Source organism: Pygocentrus nattereri, chromosome 25, assembly GCF_015220715.1.
Source record: "Pygocentrus nattereri isolate fPygNat1 chromosome 25, fPygNat1.pri, whole genome shotgun sequence".
Classification (NCBI taxonomy): domain Eukaryota; kingdom Metazoa; phylum Chordata; class Actinopteri; order Characiformes; family Serrasalmidae; genus Pygocentrus; species Pygocentrus nattereri.
This window is the reverse complement of record NC_051235.1, coordinates 30046696-30065236: the sequence shown is the minus strand read 5'-3', so window position 1 is coordinate 30065236 and position 18541 is coordinate 30046696. Positions and strand designations below refer to the sequence as shown.

Sequence of the window (18541 nt, the reverse complement as noted above, 5' to 3'; positions counted from 1 at the left end):
TATAACCGTATCTTTGTAAGTAGAGTGAACGTGACTGTGACAGTGTATGATTACGATTATGCCTTTAATTCTAAGCTCTTGTCACCCAGAGTATAGACATGGGTTGGCCCAGATCCTAGATGGGTGGGGCCAAGCACTTAAAAGGATTTGGGAGGTTAGTTCTGGTTGGTGGGAGTTCGGTGTGGCTTCTTGGGCCCAGACTTACAGATCTTTGATAGCTCCTTTTCCCATGAGGCTAGAATAACTGTCTGAAGCTGATCTCATATCCAAGAGGTTCCTCTTCCACTCTTTAAGTTCCTTTAATTGATTTTTTTGTTCTCGCGAGCGTAAATATGCGTGTGGCTTTAATAAACCGAGCACTTTTGGGACCTAGAGATGGAGTGGTTGTTATTGTCATGGTGCTTTTGGGGCCTCTGATACCTTCGACCCCTCAAAGGCCTGTGAGTGGTTCTGATTTTATGTGATAACATTACTTACATAACAAGATGATGATGTGACTTCAATGTGAACTATTGATTATTTTGTGAGCTATGAAATAAAAAAAAAATCAAAATGCATTAAACTAATCGGGGTGTGGGGTTATGGGCCATGTGAAATGAGGATCACACAAAAAAAGGAGAGAGAGAGAAGAGAGAGAAATGCGCAGAGATTGTGAGAAAGTAGAATGAGGGAGAATGGAGAGAGAGGGGGAGGATGAGTGAAGAGAGGAGCTGGGAAAAAGGAAGAGTGTAATGTGTTATGAGTGACTTACGGAGGATTATATGTAGGTATAAATTAACGTTTGAGTCTCTGCAATGATGGAGAATTTTCTTAACTGGGGATTTTAAATGGAAAAAGCGTAAAAAGAGGTAAACACACCACACAGCATTCAAACAAACGGTGCAGTTTATGTCTATAATATCTTTAAGATGAAAGATTTGAGGTTTATTTCCACAAAAACAGAAGCCTGCACCATCGATGGATAGGGAATGTGAACATTAATAGCACATCCTAACGTGGAAACAGCACCAGTACACAGACGCGAACAAATAAAACAGGCAGAATGACTTTAAAACGATGTAAAAATATTGACTGTAAAGTATCTTCTGATGGTGTTTATGAAGAGGTCACACAAACAAAACAAGGTGCAAAGGTCAAATCTACAGTACAATAGACATGCACAGTCACAATTTAACCAGAATAATTTAAAGGGACTCCGAAATGTACACAATATATAAATGAACTGATCCATAGCTCGTGGAACTGGATGGCTTAGAAAATACTGATCTTTTAACCATGATTTCCACACAAAAAGCTGTACAGAGACAGGCGTGGCTGTTTTACAGCACTGAATTTCCAGTTGCGCGGTAGTTCCCAAACCTGCAGAGCCTCTCTTGAACACAGTTTTGGCAAAAACACGAGTCCATTTTTTCCTCCAAAGTGTTCTGCAATCAAGTACTCCAGGAACAACGAGGGCTCCGCGCCTCCAGCTTTCATTTTCTCTGCACTTCCCCCCCCAAAATATCCAGTTTGGGCCCTCGGGGTATCTGTAGGCTTTTATTTCCCAGCCAGAAAGAGTCAGTGAGGGGGCTCATGGGAAATGTAGTCCTCCAGCTCTAAAGCTTATTGGCTGAACATGACTTGCAGCACTGTTCGCCGTAAAATTTGTGGTTGCACACGCCGTGTTGGGGCACCAGGTGACACCAGCCATAGTAATCAATACAGTTCTGCTCTCCTGGAGGGGAAAAAGGAACAGTGGTGTGTTACAGTGGCTTTAACATCATTTACAAAATGACATCTATAGATACAGGTACACTTTCTGGTACATGTACATTAGTTTGGATAGAGTGACCCGGATGGATTTTCAGTAACAAAAAGCCAATTTGTTTGGAGATAAATGGATAAAATGATTGTAACATGCAGGTTTTGATCACTTTTGCAGGTTTAGTATGAAGATATAGGAGATATAGAAATGTTATTTGCGTCCAGAAAGCCAAACAGCATCAGTAACACAGAGGTGATAAAATCAGAATGTCACGTATTTTACGTGTCGATAAAACTGGAAAAACTACAGTATTGTTTATAAATTAATACTGTAGAAAATGTGTTTTTTATTGTTTGCCATTTACACCATGTCAAAATGTCATGATGAGTGGACAAATACAAATAAATATCAGAACTATATATATATATATATAAATATACTATAACTATATATAAATATATATACTACACTACAGAACTACAGAGTGAAACTACATGGTCAATGGCAGGTGATTTTATTGTTATGACCGGTCAGTGCATGTACGCATATCACTGCTGTCGGAAACAAAAGCTTGGATCGTTTTTGAGATGATTTGAAAATGTCTGTTGTTCTTTACATTGTGTGTCAATTTCATGAAAATTAGAACAAACAAAAGTGCCCAAAATTACTTGGAAAAAAATCTGGTTCCATTGACATCCATTAAAAGCGAAGTAGGTTTTTCTCTTCTCCTGGAAAGTTTTCTCAGCACACACAGTTTGTTTTGAGATGACCCCAGAAATAAAAGTACATAAAATAAAAAATAAAATAAAAAAACTCACCCTGTATGTATATGTGTCTGTATATATATATATATATATATATATATATATATATATATATATATAGATAGATAGATAGATAGATAGATAGATTCATTCACCGGCCACTTTATTAGGTGTTCAGTTGCTTGTTAACACAAGTAGCTAATCAGCCAATCACACGGCCGCAGCTCACTGCATTTAGGCCTGTAGAGGTGGTCAAGACGACCTGCTGAAGTGCAGACCGAGCATCAGAACGGGGAAGAAAGGGGATTTAAGGGACTTTGAACGTGGCGTGGTTGTTGGTGCCAGACGGGCTGGTCTGAGTATTTCAGAAACTGCTGATCTGCTGGGATTTTCACGCACAACCATCTCTAGGGTTTACAGAGAACGGTCCGAAAAAGAGGAAATATCCAGTGAGCGGTCAGTTGTGTGGACGAAAATGCCTTGTTGATGTGAGAGGTCAGAGGAGAACGGGCAGACTGGTTCCAGATGATAGAAAGGCAACAGGAACTCGAATCACCAACCAAAAGTGGCCGCTGAGTGCAGATTATATACATGTAGAGTGTATATATAGCTTTTGTTCCCTAGCTTTAATTTGGGCCACGACTGGCACCTCTGTCAAACTTTGAGAATAAACCCATGAGTACAAGACTAATTTCTTTTATCTCATCTAAGCTAAAGCTGATTCTCATGAATGTTTTAGGCCGGTCCAGATTAAATGACCATGTGTGATGGTGTGAGTGTGAGTGTGCATGTATATGATGAGACCTGTACCTTTAAGAGCAGGACTGTGGGCAGGGCCGTGGGCAGGGCCGGGGGCGGGGCAGAAGTGTGTGTTGCAGGCTCGGGAGCTGAGGGGTCTGTGCTGGGGTAAACACCCGGCCGCAGGACGGCCATGCCTGAGGCACTGGACGCTGCGGGTCTGCACGCCTCCTCCACACGACACTGTACACTGCAACACACACACACACAGGTTAACCTGACGGACACTGATTCACCTCAGACCGTGTGGAGCTTGTCTACTTGCATGGACTAAAATGCATCACACAGCCAAAAACACTAGCAGCATCTACAGACGTCTGAACTGTGTCCATGTTTATAGACAACAGGGCGTCTTTTGCATACAGTTAGCATTGTGGGTTAATTGGGGGTTATAAGCTTTCATTACTCGGCCTACATTAGCCTCATAGCTCCAGTGCTAAAGCAACCTGAAGACACCAAACACGTCTTCTCTGATTAATTAATTACGTTTGCCTTTCGGCTGAACCTTTAAGATTAAACCACACGTTCAGTTGTCTTGTCTTGGCCTTTTGGTTTGGTCTTCACTTCAACCATCTTTACTGCAACTTTTAGACATTGTTCTAGTTTTAGGCGATTTTATCTAGAGATAAAACGTATTCTTTTTTGGAATATTTTTGGAAGGAAGTAAAAGTACCTGCTGGTGCAGTGGGACCATTTGACTTTTTACGTAAGACTTTCGAAATGAGATCCAAAAGTTCCAGAAACAGGCTGAAAATATCGAATAGTAATTTTTCCACATTGTCATCATCAGACATATTGACTGCATTTAATTAACCAACACGAAAGGCCAATAGGTCGACGCAAATGGTTTGAGGAAACTGATTAACTCGAATGTTTGAAGTTCAACAACTCAAATTATTTGACCATAAATAATGACCTGAACTGAGCGTGAACAAAACATGTCGCTGTTTTCAGAAGAAAAAACCTCGTACCTTAAAATGAGACCTTTTCAAGTAGGAGAAGAAAAACATATTTTACTTTTAAAGGAAGTCAATGGAACCAGAATTTTGTCCAAGTCATTTTGGGCCGTTTCTTTTGGTCCATTCATCATGAAAAGTACACACAATGTTAACGGCAACAGGCCTTTTCAAATTATGTCAAAAACTGACAACAAAAATGGAGAAACGAGGTTTTCTTCTGACAGCAGCGATTTGTTTATTGCTGTATACACTTCAGTAAATTGGGTAAACTGTCCTAAGTCCATTTGATTTGTTGATATTAAAGTGATTGAGTATTCGGGACTCATGTTTAAAGCTGTACTCACTCAGATGAATTAAGTAGTCATCATTTAAATTCACTGCTGCACTAAACTACACAGACGGCGAAGAGACACGCCCAATATGTAAATGAATGGTACTAAGAGCCAATAGGAATGATGGACAGACATTTATCAAGTAATGCTGAGAGTCTAAACAGATTCAACTCAAAGGTCCCGTTTGATGAAATCATCAAAATAAAGTAAGGAAAAAACCACAAGTCCAAATTTTTTAATTTAATTTTTTTTTTCTTTTGTCTTTTAAATCAACCCATTATTGGCCTGTTTGTATTCGCATGTACAGCCAAGTTAAATAAAAATAGTGAATATAATACATTTAAATAAAGTTACTTCACTCAAAAAAGCAATCTTACTCAGAATGACCGAGTTACTATCTCAGCAATTCATTTTTGAGTTAATTGGAATATTTCAGATGAAGTTACTCCAACGTCTTGTAGTATTCATGTTGTATTAACATACTTCTTTCATTAGGAGGTGCTGTGAGTTTAACAGTGAAGATTTTTTTTTTTGCAGTGAGGTTTGAGGTAAAGAATATACATTTCATTCTTCACAGACAGTCAGACAGACAGACAGACAGACAGACAGTCAGACAGACAGTCAGACAGACAGACAGACAGACAGACAGATAACTGACTTGTCTGTGCTGTTAATGGTACCTGTTGCCAGGGTGAGGAGTACCAGCCCAGCCCGATGGCGCTGCCCGCTCTGCCCAGGCTGGGTGGGGGGAGCTGAGGGCAGGGGGCTTTATTGCAGGCCTGCTGGAGCTCAGTCTGGGGCTTCCGCACGTTCCTGCACCTCCGCGGGGGGAATTCAGAGAATCCTCCGGTGGAGTCTCTCTCTCCGCAGCGCAGCTCACGCCTCCTAAACCCTCCTCCACACGAGACCGAACACTGGACACGAAAAGAGAGATGCTGTTAGAGCCACACATACACTCAGATTCCTTATTTAGGTCCACGATTTACAGGAATGGTCAAACTTGCACAATTTTCCACTTTTCAGATGTCGTACATTAGCAGAGACGCTCAGTTTACACACTTTGCTTCTTTCGTTTTAAACTGGAGCTACGAGGCTAACTGCCAGAAAACACTGGAAGTCAATAGTCACCCAAATTCTGTTAATTCAACCAGAAACCGTCTCTCATCCGCCTCACACTGCGCCCAGGTTTTCATTAAGGTAACGTAGACGTGCCAACGTAGGTCAACCTGTGTTCCAAACTACATCAACAAGTCTGCACAACATAAAGGAAGACCTGGATTTGGTCTGAGAGAAGACAGACAGACAGACAGACAGACAAATAGAAAGACAGATAGATAGAAAGACAGACAGATAGAGAGACAGACAGACAGACAGACAGATAGAAAGACAGACAGACAGATAGACAGATAGAGAAAGACAGAGAGACAGACAGACAGAGATAGATAGATAGATAGATAGATAGATAGATAGATAGATAGATAGATAGATAGAGAGACAGACAGACAGAGATAGACAGAGAGACAGACAGACAGACAGATAGACAGATAGAGAAAGACAGAGAGACAGACAGACAGAGACAGACAGATAGATAGATAGATAGATAGATAGATAGATAGATAGATAGATAGATAGATAGATAGATAGATAGACAGACAGACAGACAGATAGAAAGACAGACAGATAGATAGATAGACAGACAGACACAGACAGATAGACAAATAGAGAAAGACAGAGAGTCAGACAGACAGACAGAGATAGACAGACAGACAGACAGACAGATAGATAGATAGATAGATAGATAGATAGATAGATAGATAGATAGATAGATAGATAGATAGAGAGACAGACAGACAGAGATAGACAGAGAGACAGACAGACAGACAGACAGATAGAAAGACAGACAGATAGATAGATAGATAGACAGACAGACACAGACAGATAGACAAATAGAGAAAGACAGAGAGACAGACAGAGATAGACAGACAGACAGACAGACAGACAGACAGACAGACAGATAGATAGATAGATAGATAGATAGATAGATAGATAGATAGATAGACAGACAGACAGACAGACAGACAGACAGACAGATAGATAGATAGATAGATAGATAGATAGATAGATAGATAGATAGATAGATAGATAGACAGATAGTGATTAAACACTGTTAATAACATATGTTAATAGCTTTATATGGACGTATAAACAAAGTGGCAGAAACTTATTTGCACTTAGAAAAGATGAGAAAGTGTAATTTGCCCAAACTTCAGCGTACAGCTGTACATAATCGCCCTCGCGCCCCAAACCCAGGCACACACACCCCAGTGAAAGCTGGAGGCAGGGTCATCCAGTGTCTCCATGGCAACAGGCTAATAACGGTGCTTGTTTGAAGAGGGATGTGGCGAGAGCAGCAGAGCAGCGCGGGGGAATCACGCGGTGACAGTCTAGACGGAGGCTGATACAGAGACAGAGCTCAGACTGTTCTAATACTGATCTGCCTGGATGATACAGAGGCGCAGTAATGCGCTGCCTGTGATTATATAAAGGCCTCTTTTTTATTTGACCATTCTACACAGTGTGGAACAACAGCAACGTCTGAAATAACGCAGCAGGCAGTGACCAGGGCTCTGCTAAACAAACTCAAACTCTTATTTTAAATCCACCTTCTATTTTAAACGCTTCAAAGTGTCTCCACTTCACCTTGATGCACACTCAAGATGTTCCCTCAAACAGCTCGTATCTCCTCCGCGTTTTCCAGTTGTGGCATAGTCTGAAAATTCCTGTTGCCTTTTACATTGTGCATAAATTTTATGATGAATAGACCAAAAGCAATGACCCACAATTACTTGAAAAGACGTCTGGTTCCACTGACTTACAGTAAAAATAAAGTATGTTTTTTTTTTCTTTCTCCTGTAAAAGTTACCGTTTTGGAGATATTTAAAAATAAGCACATACATGCATCAACTTGACCAGCTGTATGTATCATAGAAACAAGCATTTGAGTATAAATCTTAAAAATGTCTTTAAAATTATGAAAATCATTTTGTGGTGCCACGATTTCTGCGTCTGCCCATCTGCGTGTCCTGGGAGTCTCTACCTACGCCTATAGTTTGTGGATTTTGGTGCTGTTTCCTCAGGTTAGTGTTTGTATTGCCAGTGCCCACTGTTGTGTTTTGTTCTATGTCCATGGTCAGCGAGTTCTGCAGGCTCTGCTGACCCCTAGCTTCTCCGGCTAACCCCCAAACATGCTACAGTGCTGTACGAGTGGGCAAGCTACAGTTTCAATAGCATTTCATTGTCCAAGATCCTTCTTGGTCCGGATTCTTATCTTGCCAAAATATTCAGTCAGATGGTTGTAAACTACTGGTACTGAATGGAGTGCGTGGCTGGTGTTCTGATGTACTGAAAGCTTGTTAAGCTTCTTGGACTGGGTAAACATGGTTAATGATAGTCTAGCAGTAGACCAGGGGTCGCGACCCAAACACTACGAAGAGCCATTTGGTCCTTTCAACAAAAATCGAACCACCTTAGCAGCTGCAACATTTTATGTATATTTTACCGTCTTGGCTGTCTCAGTACATCCTGACATATTAGTATAGTGTATGACATCGTGGCATGTGCCCGCCCCCCAGGCCCCGGCGATGACGGCCGCAAGAGCCGGCAGAAAGGTGGGGCCCGAAAACCCAGCGGCAATGAACCTTGGCGGGCACGCCGGGGAGAGACCTGCGAGTGGGGGAGGGGGTGGAAGGCAAAGCCTGAGCTCTCCGGACTTATACAAGTCACGAGAGTGATGGCGGGAGGAGGAGGGCGAGGGCGCTGGTGCCGACCACGAGAGGCACCAGAGCAAGGAGCAAGTCCCGAGCTCCGCTTCACTACACCTTACCCTCGACCCAGGCGGCTGAGTTACCAGCGAGGAGGCGGAGGGGCGAGCTCTCGTTCCCTCTCGGCTCCGGTGCTCACATTGCCCTTAATGAGAACAGCTGATGCTGATCTGGCTGGCAGCATGAGCGCCTTTAAAAAGAGCTGAGCGGGAACAGAGTGAGGGGGACGAGCAGAATCAGCAAAAGACTGAAGAGCTGAAAAACTCGAGACGGAGACTGAAATGTCCAGCTTAAGCCACTGAGTGGTCAGCATAGCTTTGGTTTTGGTTTGGTTTTGGCAACATTTGCACCTCTATATATATATATATATATATATATATATATATATATACATATACACAACCAGATATATATAAATAATGTATGTATAAACAAAAATAGGGAAAATATAAACAAAACTCAGACTCACTGCTTTGCTCTGCTTTAAGGTTTAGCTGCTTTTCTCGAAACTCCAGCAAGAAACTTCAATAGTTTCAAGTTGCAATAGTTTTCCTGTGAGACTGAAGTCGCTTCTCATTCGCCAGCTTCTTGTTCGAATTTTCCCGTTCCACCTTAAATGGTGTAGCTGAATTTTTAGTGTTTCAGTTTCTGGCTGCAGATTAAACCTATCAGGAAACCAGCTGGAGTGATTATAAACCCAAATCTGACCATTCATCTCCAAATTATCGACGTTCGTCTTAAATCTCTCTCTTTGCCGTTTCGTAGCTACTAGCTGGGCGAGACTGTTGTTTGTGTTGCTATGGTGACCAGCCGTCTGCGCTGATCTTCAGGGTTAAAGGGTGATTCAGCAGTTCTACATTAACTCCAGCGTTTAAGACCATTTACTGTTAAACTGGGTTGAAGGATCAGCAGAGCTTTATTTTACTGTAGAGGAGGATTATTTTATTATTACCTACTGATCTGATTCAGCTGTGGAGCCACAACAGAGCAGAAACCCCTGCTGTTCACTCTGTAGTATTAATGTTTTGGTGGCCACAGATCTGGTCAAAATGCTGCGACTTGAGTAAGAAAACTTTGGCCATAATGTTTGTCTTAATTGCCATAAACGGACGTACGACTGCATCTCTGTGTCTCCATATTTAGTCATTGTTGTGATCGTTGTCTGATTATCTTATCTTTAATACTCTGATAGTGAGCTACAGCTAAGCCACACAGCTCTACTCATAATATGACCCCTTTGACCCAGAGCACGTTCAGGCCAGCTTAGCACAGCTACCTAACCTTGCTCTGGATGCAGGACTTTTGGTGGGATGATGTGATGACGTGGCTGTTGGCTGATTGGTAAATTACAGCAGTGCATGACTGTCAACCCACGTAATAAACGTTAAACCATTGTGGTGAATGTTAAGTCTGGTTTGGCTGCACAGCAAATGGGAAAAGAAACCATAACCGGCCCAGTGGAGCCCTGACAACCATTTGGCCCTACAGCGGAAAAGAGGCCTGAAGGAACACATAATATTTCCACAATAAGCAGAAAAGCTTCTTGTGCTGTAATGTACTGTTATAATTACACCGTATCATTATACTGCTTAATTCCAATAAATGCTGGTGATCCAGTCACACATGAATGAATGTCAGATAAAAAAATGAAGGATACATCATTTCGTTTGACCCTTGGCCTAATTAACCTTGAACCTACCTCTCCCCAGGCAGAGGGGACCCACTGTAGTCGCTCGTTTTTCGGACAGCGGCTCAGAACACACGTCTCCTGCGCTTTGGGCTTTAGATGGACTTTACACATGCTGTCCGGCACCACCACTGCCCGGGCGCCAGGGTCAGTGCTCCGGCAGAACACGCTCCGTGTCTTGAGGCCACGCCCACATGTCTTAGAGCACTGCACAGAGAGAGAGAGAGAGAGAGAGAGAGAGAGAGAGAGAGAGAGAAAGAGGGATTTAGCTTTACTGTGACTCCACAGTGTGAACCAATGCACTAAAATGGTCCATTTCACCAGTTCACCATTTCACTCTGTCACTGGTAATATTATTTATTATATTATATAACTGCATGCGTGTGTGTTTTGCTGGAGGGAAACGGTTATTTATATATATAGTCTGAATTTATTTATATAGCCTCAGTCTGAACCTTCTCCAGCTGTACGGACGACATCAACACCACAGTCAAACACATCCCAGACTGGATTGAGCGTGTCGGGCGTCGCTGCTCTCACGGCTCTTTCAGTGGGATTTTGGAGATCATCCAGTGCTGTGGAACCAGCGCCGAACGCTCTGAGCTGCTGGAGCTTCCATCCATCCAGCACCCAGCACCATCATCTTCCGCTTCTCTGGGGTTCGGGTCGCGGGGGCAGCATCCTAAGCAATGAGGCCCAGACCTCCCTTTCCCCAGCCACTTCCACTAGCTCTCCGGGGGGGATTCCGAGGCAGTCCCAGGCCAGCTGGGCAATATAGCGTGTCCTAGGTCTTCCCCGGGGTCTCCTCCCGGGTGGACTTGCCTGTGACACCTCACGAGGGAGGCGTCCAGGAGGCATCCTAACCAGATGCCTGAACCACCTCAACTGGCTCCTCTCGACGTAAAGAAGCAGCGGCTCTACTCAGAGTCCCTCCCAGATGACCGAACTTCTCACCCTATCTCGAAGGGAGAGTCCAGCCACCCTGCGGAGGAAACTCATTTCGGCTGCTTGTATTCCGATCTCATTCTTTCGGTCATTACCCAAAGCTCATGACCATAGGTGAGGGTGGGAACGTAGATCAACCGGTAAATCGAGAGCTTTGCCTTGTGGCTCAGCTCTTTCTTTACCACAACAGACTGGTAAAGAGCATCAATGCTGACCCAGCACCAATCCACCTGTCAATCTCCCGCTCCCTTGTACCATCACTCGTCAACAAGACCCTGAGATACTTAAACTCCTCCACTTGAGGCATGAGCTCATCCCCGACCGTGAGAGAGCTCTCCACCCTTTTCTGCCTGAGAACCATGGTCTCGGATTTAAAGGTACTGATTCTCATTCCGGCCACTTCACACTCGGCTGCAAACCAACCATGAGGTCACCAAACCGGACACCCTCCGTCCCTTGACTGCGCCTAGAAATTCTATCCATAAAAATTATGAATAGAATCGGTGACAAAGGGCAGCCCTGATGGAGTCCAACTCTCACTGGGAACGAGTCTGACTTACTGCTGGCCATGCGAGCCAAACTCCTGCTTTGTTTGTACAGGGCCTGAATGGCTCGTAGCAAAGAGCCATGTACCCTGTACTCCCGAAGCACCTCCCACAGAATACAGTCAAGGGGAACACAGTCGAGTGCCTTCTCCAGATCCACAAAACACATGTGGACTGGTTGGGCAAACTCGCATGAACCCTCTAGGATCCTGGAGACGTGAAGAGTTGGTCCAGTGTTCCAGAGTTGGTCCTAACCCGCACTGCTCCTCCTGAATCCGAGGTTCGACTATAAGCCGGACTCTCTTCTCCAGTACCCCTGCATAGACCTTACCAGGGAGGCTGAGGACTGTGATTCCCCTGTAGTTGGAACACACCCTCCGGTCCACTTTTTTAAAAAGAGGCACCACCACCCCAGTCTGCCAATGCAGTGGCACCACCCCCAATGTCCACGCAATGTTGAAAAGGCATGTCAGCTGACAGCCCCACAACATCCAGAGCCTTGAGGAACTTGGGACAGATCTCATCCACCCCTGGGGCCTGGCCACCAAGGAGATTTTTAACTACCTTAATCACTTCGGCCTCAGTAATGAACGAGCCTATTCCCGTGTCTCCAGACTCTGCCTCCTCACTGGAGAACGTGTCCTCAAAGTATTCCTTCCACCGCCCAATGACATCCTCAGTCGAAGTCAGCGGCACACAATCTCCACTACATACAGTGCTAGTGGCACACTGCTTTCCCCTTCTGAGTCGCCTGACGGTTTGCCAGAATATTTTCGGAGCCGAATTAAAGTCACTTTCCAAGGCCTCACCAAACTCCTCCCAAACCCAGGTTTTTGCCTTGGTGACGACTGAAGCCGCAGATCTCTTGGCCTGTCGATACCTGTCAGCTGCCTCTGGTGTCCCACAGGCCAACCATGTCCGGTAGGACTCCTTCTTCAGCTTGATGGCGTCTCTCACCTGGGCCACAGCTACATTCAGCTGCTTCAACAATGTAGGTGCGGAACATGGCCCATTCTGAGTCAATGTCCCCCACCTCCCCCGATATCTGGTCAAAGTTCTGACGGAGGTGTGAGTTGAAGATCAATCTGACAGGTTCTTCTGCCAGACATTCCCAGCAAACCCTCACTATACGTTTGGGTTTGCCCGGTCTGACCGGCGTCTTCCCCACCACCTGATCCAACTCACCACCATGTGGTGATCAGTTGACAGCTCAGCTCCTCTCTTTACCCGAGTGTCCAAAACACATGGCCGCAAGTCGAATGACACAACTACAAAGTCAATTATTGAACTGCGGCTTAGGGTGTCCTGGTGCCATGTGCACTTATGGACATCCTTGTGTTCAAACATGGTGTGCGTGATGGACAAACTGTGGTTTGCACAGAAGTCCAAAAACTGAACACCACTCAGGTTCAGATCAGAGAGGCCATTCCTCCCAATCACACCCCTCCAGGTTTCACTGTCATTGCCCACATGAGTGTTGAAGTCCCCCAGTAGGACAATAGAGTCTCCAGGAGGAGCACTTTCAAGCACCCTTCCCAAGGACTCTAAGTAGGCTGGGTACTCTGAACTGCTGTTCGGTGCATAAGCACAGACAGCAGTCAGGACCCGTTCCCCAACCCGAAGGTGTAGGGAAGCTACCCTCTCGTCCACCGGGGAAAACCCCAAAATACAGGTGCAGAGTCGGGGGCTATGAGAAAGCCCACACCTGCCTGCCGCCTCTCACCATGGGCAACTCCAGATAAGAATAAAGTCCAGCCCCTCTCAAGGAGATTGGACCCAGAGCCCAAGCTGTGTGTTGAGGTGAGCCCGACTATATCTAGCCGGTATCTCTCAACCTCGCGCACCAACTCAGGCTCCTTCCCTGCCAGTGAGGTAACGTTCCAAGTTCCAAAAGCCAGTTTCAGCAACCGATGGGAGGGGGCACCCGGCCACCAGACGCTCGCTGGCGAGCCCCTCCCCCAGGCCTGGCTCCAGGGTGGAGCTTCACTGCTTCACCTGCTGGAGCTTCACTGATGAAAATCCCTCTGCATAGTTCTGACGGATTCACTCTTATTGACGTGGAGAACGCTTTCTGCTCAGGGGTCTCAGCTCCTCTCAGACTGAAGAAGCCAGTCAGAAACTCTATAACCCCCATCTTACAGTTGGACTGTGATTGGTTCCTCGGTGCCTCAGGGTTGTAGAAATATGACGCTTTGAAATCAGATGAATCGTTTTGAGTCGCCCTGCGTTTGTTATTTATTTTGTTTGCACTGTTTTTTAGCTTGTATTAATGCTGCCCTGCCTCACCACGAGCACCGAATGTCCTGACATGCTGTAGAAATGTCAAACTTGAAATCTGAGGGGGAAACCGTATATTTTCATGCACATTTTATGTTCGTATTTTTTTTTCTTCTCTTTAAAAACAGGAAGGTCAATGTGTTTTGAAGCCCGCAGTTTGTAGAAGCCGGTTTAAACTCTCTGAGCGAGACGAGCCAAATGAACTCAGTCTGACTTCTGAAGAATGCCATCAACAAACTCGTCAACCCTTTTGAATCGTGGAGAGAACTAACCCCAGCCAGAACCTATTAGCTATTTGTTGATGCAAAGCACATCAAAGATTTATGATACATCATACAGAGACCAATTAAAAACAGCCATCAGAAAAGTCCCAGCGGTCCGGGTGGGCCAGGCTGATCTGTACGGATGCTAATGCTTTAGTTTTTCCTAATTATGCTCCATAAATCAAATCTCACACAAAAGAGATGAGAGGAGAGTTCTCTCGCACGGACAAGCTGCTAAATAAACGCCTTCATTTGTGCTACGGATGAAGACGAAACGTCGTCCCACACATAGAGAACAACAGAAATCACTACAGACATCAGTCATGTCAACAATATAGAGCAGTTCAATCCAATAGGCAGCACATTTGGTGCAAGACTGCAAGCTTGGCTAGAATAAAGGAGAATATGAAGACGCTCCACATGTAAATTACATTTTTCCATATTAATTTTACATAAATGAACAGTACGCGCACACAGAATATGCCCTTTCAAGAGAACAAGCAGACATATGATATTTCTAGGTAAATTTTAGTGCACAGTTTCTACTTATTTGCAGAGTTGATCACATTGGAAAAGAAATAAAACTGATTAAATAAACAATAACTGTGCAGTAAACTGCCTGGGTGGCTAAAGCTTTTGCACACGACTGCAATGTTCAGAACTTTGAGGAATGAAAATAAAAACAAACAATAAAATAAAAGACTTTAAAATAAAAGACTTTAAAAAACAATAAAATAAAAACTTTGAGGAAAGAAAATAAAAACTTTTTCTGTAAGGAACAAAAACACTGCTAGAAAAACAATCATAACTAAATCCAACCCATGGAAAGCCATTTACTTATTTTAAATGAAGGACTTTGATGTATAAATACTGTTTACAGTGGACGCATACAGGCATTTCAGTCCATATATGAACACTAAGCTGTAAAATCAGCCCATTTTCAATTCAGCACTTTTGTGATGTCACAAAAACAGACACGTTTGAATGTATTGGCCTACTCAGCCTACAGCCGTTTAGCTCCTCCCACTGCAGCGATGTTAAGTGAAGTAAGGAGCATGTGAGCCCAGACGACACTCAAATCTAGCCATATAGCCAAAACCAGCAGTGAACCTACGCAAGTCTTCTGGGTTTTATGTATAGAATATTGATTATGGTAAAATAGTGCAAAAATGATAATTCTTTGGGGACTATTTTGCCTCACAAAGCCCTGCGTGTACTTCTCTGCAATGAATCGATGTTAAAATACCAGTTTTAGGCTGAAACCTTCTCAAAACTATCATGAAACTGCCAAATTTTGGAAAATTGATGAAATTCCCCTTTAAGGACTCAGTAAGCAAGCAGCCTGCTTAACTCTAAGGGATTTACATAATCAGTCATGTGTGCTGACACATTCTTCTCTGAAAGAAGTGCTACATGCCAAATAGGTCTGTGTGTAAATTCATATTTCTACCAGCAGAGGGCGGCAAGAGATCAGCTGCAGAGCTTATTACAGCAGCCGGTCTCTGTTATTACACTGTTATTACAGCAAAACAATTTATCATCATATAATGATGTTGTTCTGAGAGAGAGAGAGAGAGAGAGAGAGAGAGAGAGAGAGAGAGAGAGAGAGATGTATGTATGTATGTATATATGTATATATGTATGTGTGTATACCTGTGTCCAGACTCCAGTGCTCCACTCCGGTGGGCAGGTGTTCGTGTTGCAGGGCTGAGAGTGTGCAGGTGAGGGGGCGGGGCAGTGTGAGGGAGACTCCACCTCCTCTCGCTGATAGACCACCTTCCTCGTGCAGCGTATAGTCCGACTCTGCCACCCACCACCACAGCTCACACTGCACGCGCCCCACTCTCCCACGCTCCAACTAACACAAAGAACACAGACAATAATCATATTAATAATAATAATGATAACATGTGCCTCTCTGCCTCACACTCCAACAGACAGAACACAGAAAATTATCATATTAATAATAATAATAACTATATACACTCCACTCTCTATTACTTCAACTACCAGACAGAACACAGAAAATTATCATATTATTATTATTATTATTATTTTTAACACATTGTCCACTCTCTCATTCTCTAAAAAAGGAACAGGAAAAGATACATACACACTCATACATACATACATACCTTCATACATCCACACAGTCATACATATATACATACATACATTCATACATTCATACATACATTCATGTGTTTTGTCCTCAATATTTTGAGTGTTTTTTACTCAAAAATCAACGTTTTGGAGATGCTTGTTTTTTCTTTGGACAGTAACAATATATCCAACTGTACAGCACAATACAGGACAGCCAATCCGAACAGAGCTCATTTCCATAAATTGGTCTTAAAGGGCACAGTAACAAAACCAGCCTGTGACAAACGAGAAGCTTCGAAACGAACAGTACTTAAAACTCATTACAGGTTGATTCAACTTAGGCTGATCTTAGTAGAGTCAGTTCACTGTGGTGCCCAGTCAGTCTAGAACCACAGAGAACATGAGAACAAGCTCTTATACCCAACAACAGCAAAACGAGGCCATTACTCAAAATATATCAAATGGAATACACCCAACATAACATAGCCCATAAGACGAGGGGAAAGACATGCCCTATATGCAAATAGATAGAGCCAATAAAATCCTGTCTCCTGTGCCAATCAACACAGTTGCTAATGGCAACAGACTAAACTACGTTTCAATACCTTAATTCAACTCAAAAATGTAGTCTGAATACACAAAATCACCAAAAAATAAAGTTCAGTATTATGGATACACCGCTCAGACACTGCAGCACTGCTGTGTCTGATCCACTCGTTCCAGCACAACACACCTCCACCACATCAGTGTTACTGCAGTGCTGAGAATGGCCCACCACCCAAACAGTACCTGCTCTGTGAGGGTCCATGGGGGTCCTGACCACTGAAGAACAGGGTAACAGAGTATCAGAGAAACAGATGGACTACAGTCTGTAACTGTAGAACTACAGAGTGCAGCTATACAGTAAGTGGAGATGATGAGATGGACAATGAGGTGGTCATAATGTTGTGGCTGATTGGTGTATATCCTACTGTAAATACGACACAATTCCCTTTTATTTGGCTTGACTGACTTTGACTGACTTCATGCTGGGGATAATTATGTTTTAACACTTAATATTTTAAGCTCATTTTAAAAACAGGGTAAATTAATATCAGCATGATTAGTTTTATTGACATGAACAGGCGCCAGTTCCAGATATCTTGAGTGGAAATAGAGATAAAAACTGACCTTCCCCACCCCGAACCCGTCCCTCCCCAGCGGCTCTGAGCTCAGACAGCTCGGCCGCTCTCCTATCTGGGCGTCTTTCTTGGCCGTGCATGAAAGCGGCCTTTAAAATAGACCTAAGTGGACGGCTTACAGCGAGATTACAGCAAATCACAGGCACGGGCAGCTCTGTGGCCACCGGCGCGGCACAGGTCACCCTGTTTTTATCAGAGACCGCCGCTCCCTCCGCACCGAAATGGGCCTGCATTTTCTTTTACAGCCCAGCACAAATTGGAAGGAGGAGAACTGCAATTTGCACGGAGGGTGGAAACCGACGCCGCCGCACAGAGCGGCTTGTTTTCTCTGCTCGCCACACAAATGACAATGTGTCACTGGTCAGCGAGGCTCGCTGCTCTTGGCTCCTGTTTTGACTCTCATTTCTGCAGAACCTTCCAATAACTTGCATATTTCGAGCCATACAATTAAACCAAGAGCATGTCTGGAGGACGGTGAGGATCACGGGCTGCACACGCATTCCTGCCGCTGGCACGGCTACAGCGCCTGACCCGAAATAACGCGCCCCGGCACAGCGGAGCGAATTCCAGCTCATCTGATGAAACCTGAGCTACTGCTGGTCACACGGCGGAACAAAGGGTGAATTTTTAGCGCGCTGGCTTTTTGGGTTTTGGAGCCGTTTGTCAGTTTGAGAGGACTGGAAGGGTTGCCAAGCCTCACTGAACCACTCAGGTTCGCACATGCATTTACAGTGAAAGTATGAATATGAGTGGTTTATAATAAACACTGTGATTCAAAAATTTGGAATCATTCTTTTCAATCATTGAAACCAACTGGCTGAGGATGAATACATGAATATGATCTAATGTACACTATATTCCCATGTGTATTGTCACCCATCCAAATCACTGAATTCAGGTGTTCCAGGTGTATAAAGCCGAGCCCCTCGGCCTGCAGACTGCTTCTACAGACATTAGTGAAAGAATGGGTCGCTCTCAGGAGCTCAGTGAATTCCAGCGTGGTACCGTGATCGGACGCCACCTGTGCAGCAAGTCCAGTCGTGAAATTTCCTCACTACTAAATATTCCACAGTCGACTGTCAGTGGGATTATAACAAAGTGGAAGCGATTGGGAACGACAGC

The 18541-nt window shown here is 44.1% G+C and overlaps 1 protein-coding gene across 2 annotated transcripts in view; it reads right to left on the bottom strand.

Annotated features, from left to right (window-relative positions):
- Positions 1 to 902: 902 nt before the first annotated feature.
- adamts18 (ADAM metallopeptidase with thrombospondin type 1 motif, 18) overlaps positions 903 to 18541 on the bottom strand; it is a 133420-nt gene continuing 115781 nt past the window's right edge. For both annotated transcript variants that reach the window (XM_017717899.2, XM_017717900.2), the window contains 5 exons: positions 15789 to 15993; positions 10118 to 10312; positions 5278 to 5511; positions 3319 to 3496; positions 903 to 1714 (listed from right to left, as the gene is read on the bottom strand). In XM_017717899.2, coding sequence (XP_017573388.1) covers positions 1596 to 1714; positions 3319 to 3496; positions 5278 to 5511; positions 10118 to 10312; positions 15789 to 15993 — 931 coding nt within the window. In that variant the 3' untranslated portion in view covers positions 903 to 1595. The remainder of the gene's footprint in view (positions 1715 to 3318; positions 3497 to 5277; positions 5512 to 10117; positions 10313 to 15788; positions 15994 to 18541) is intronic.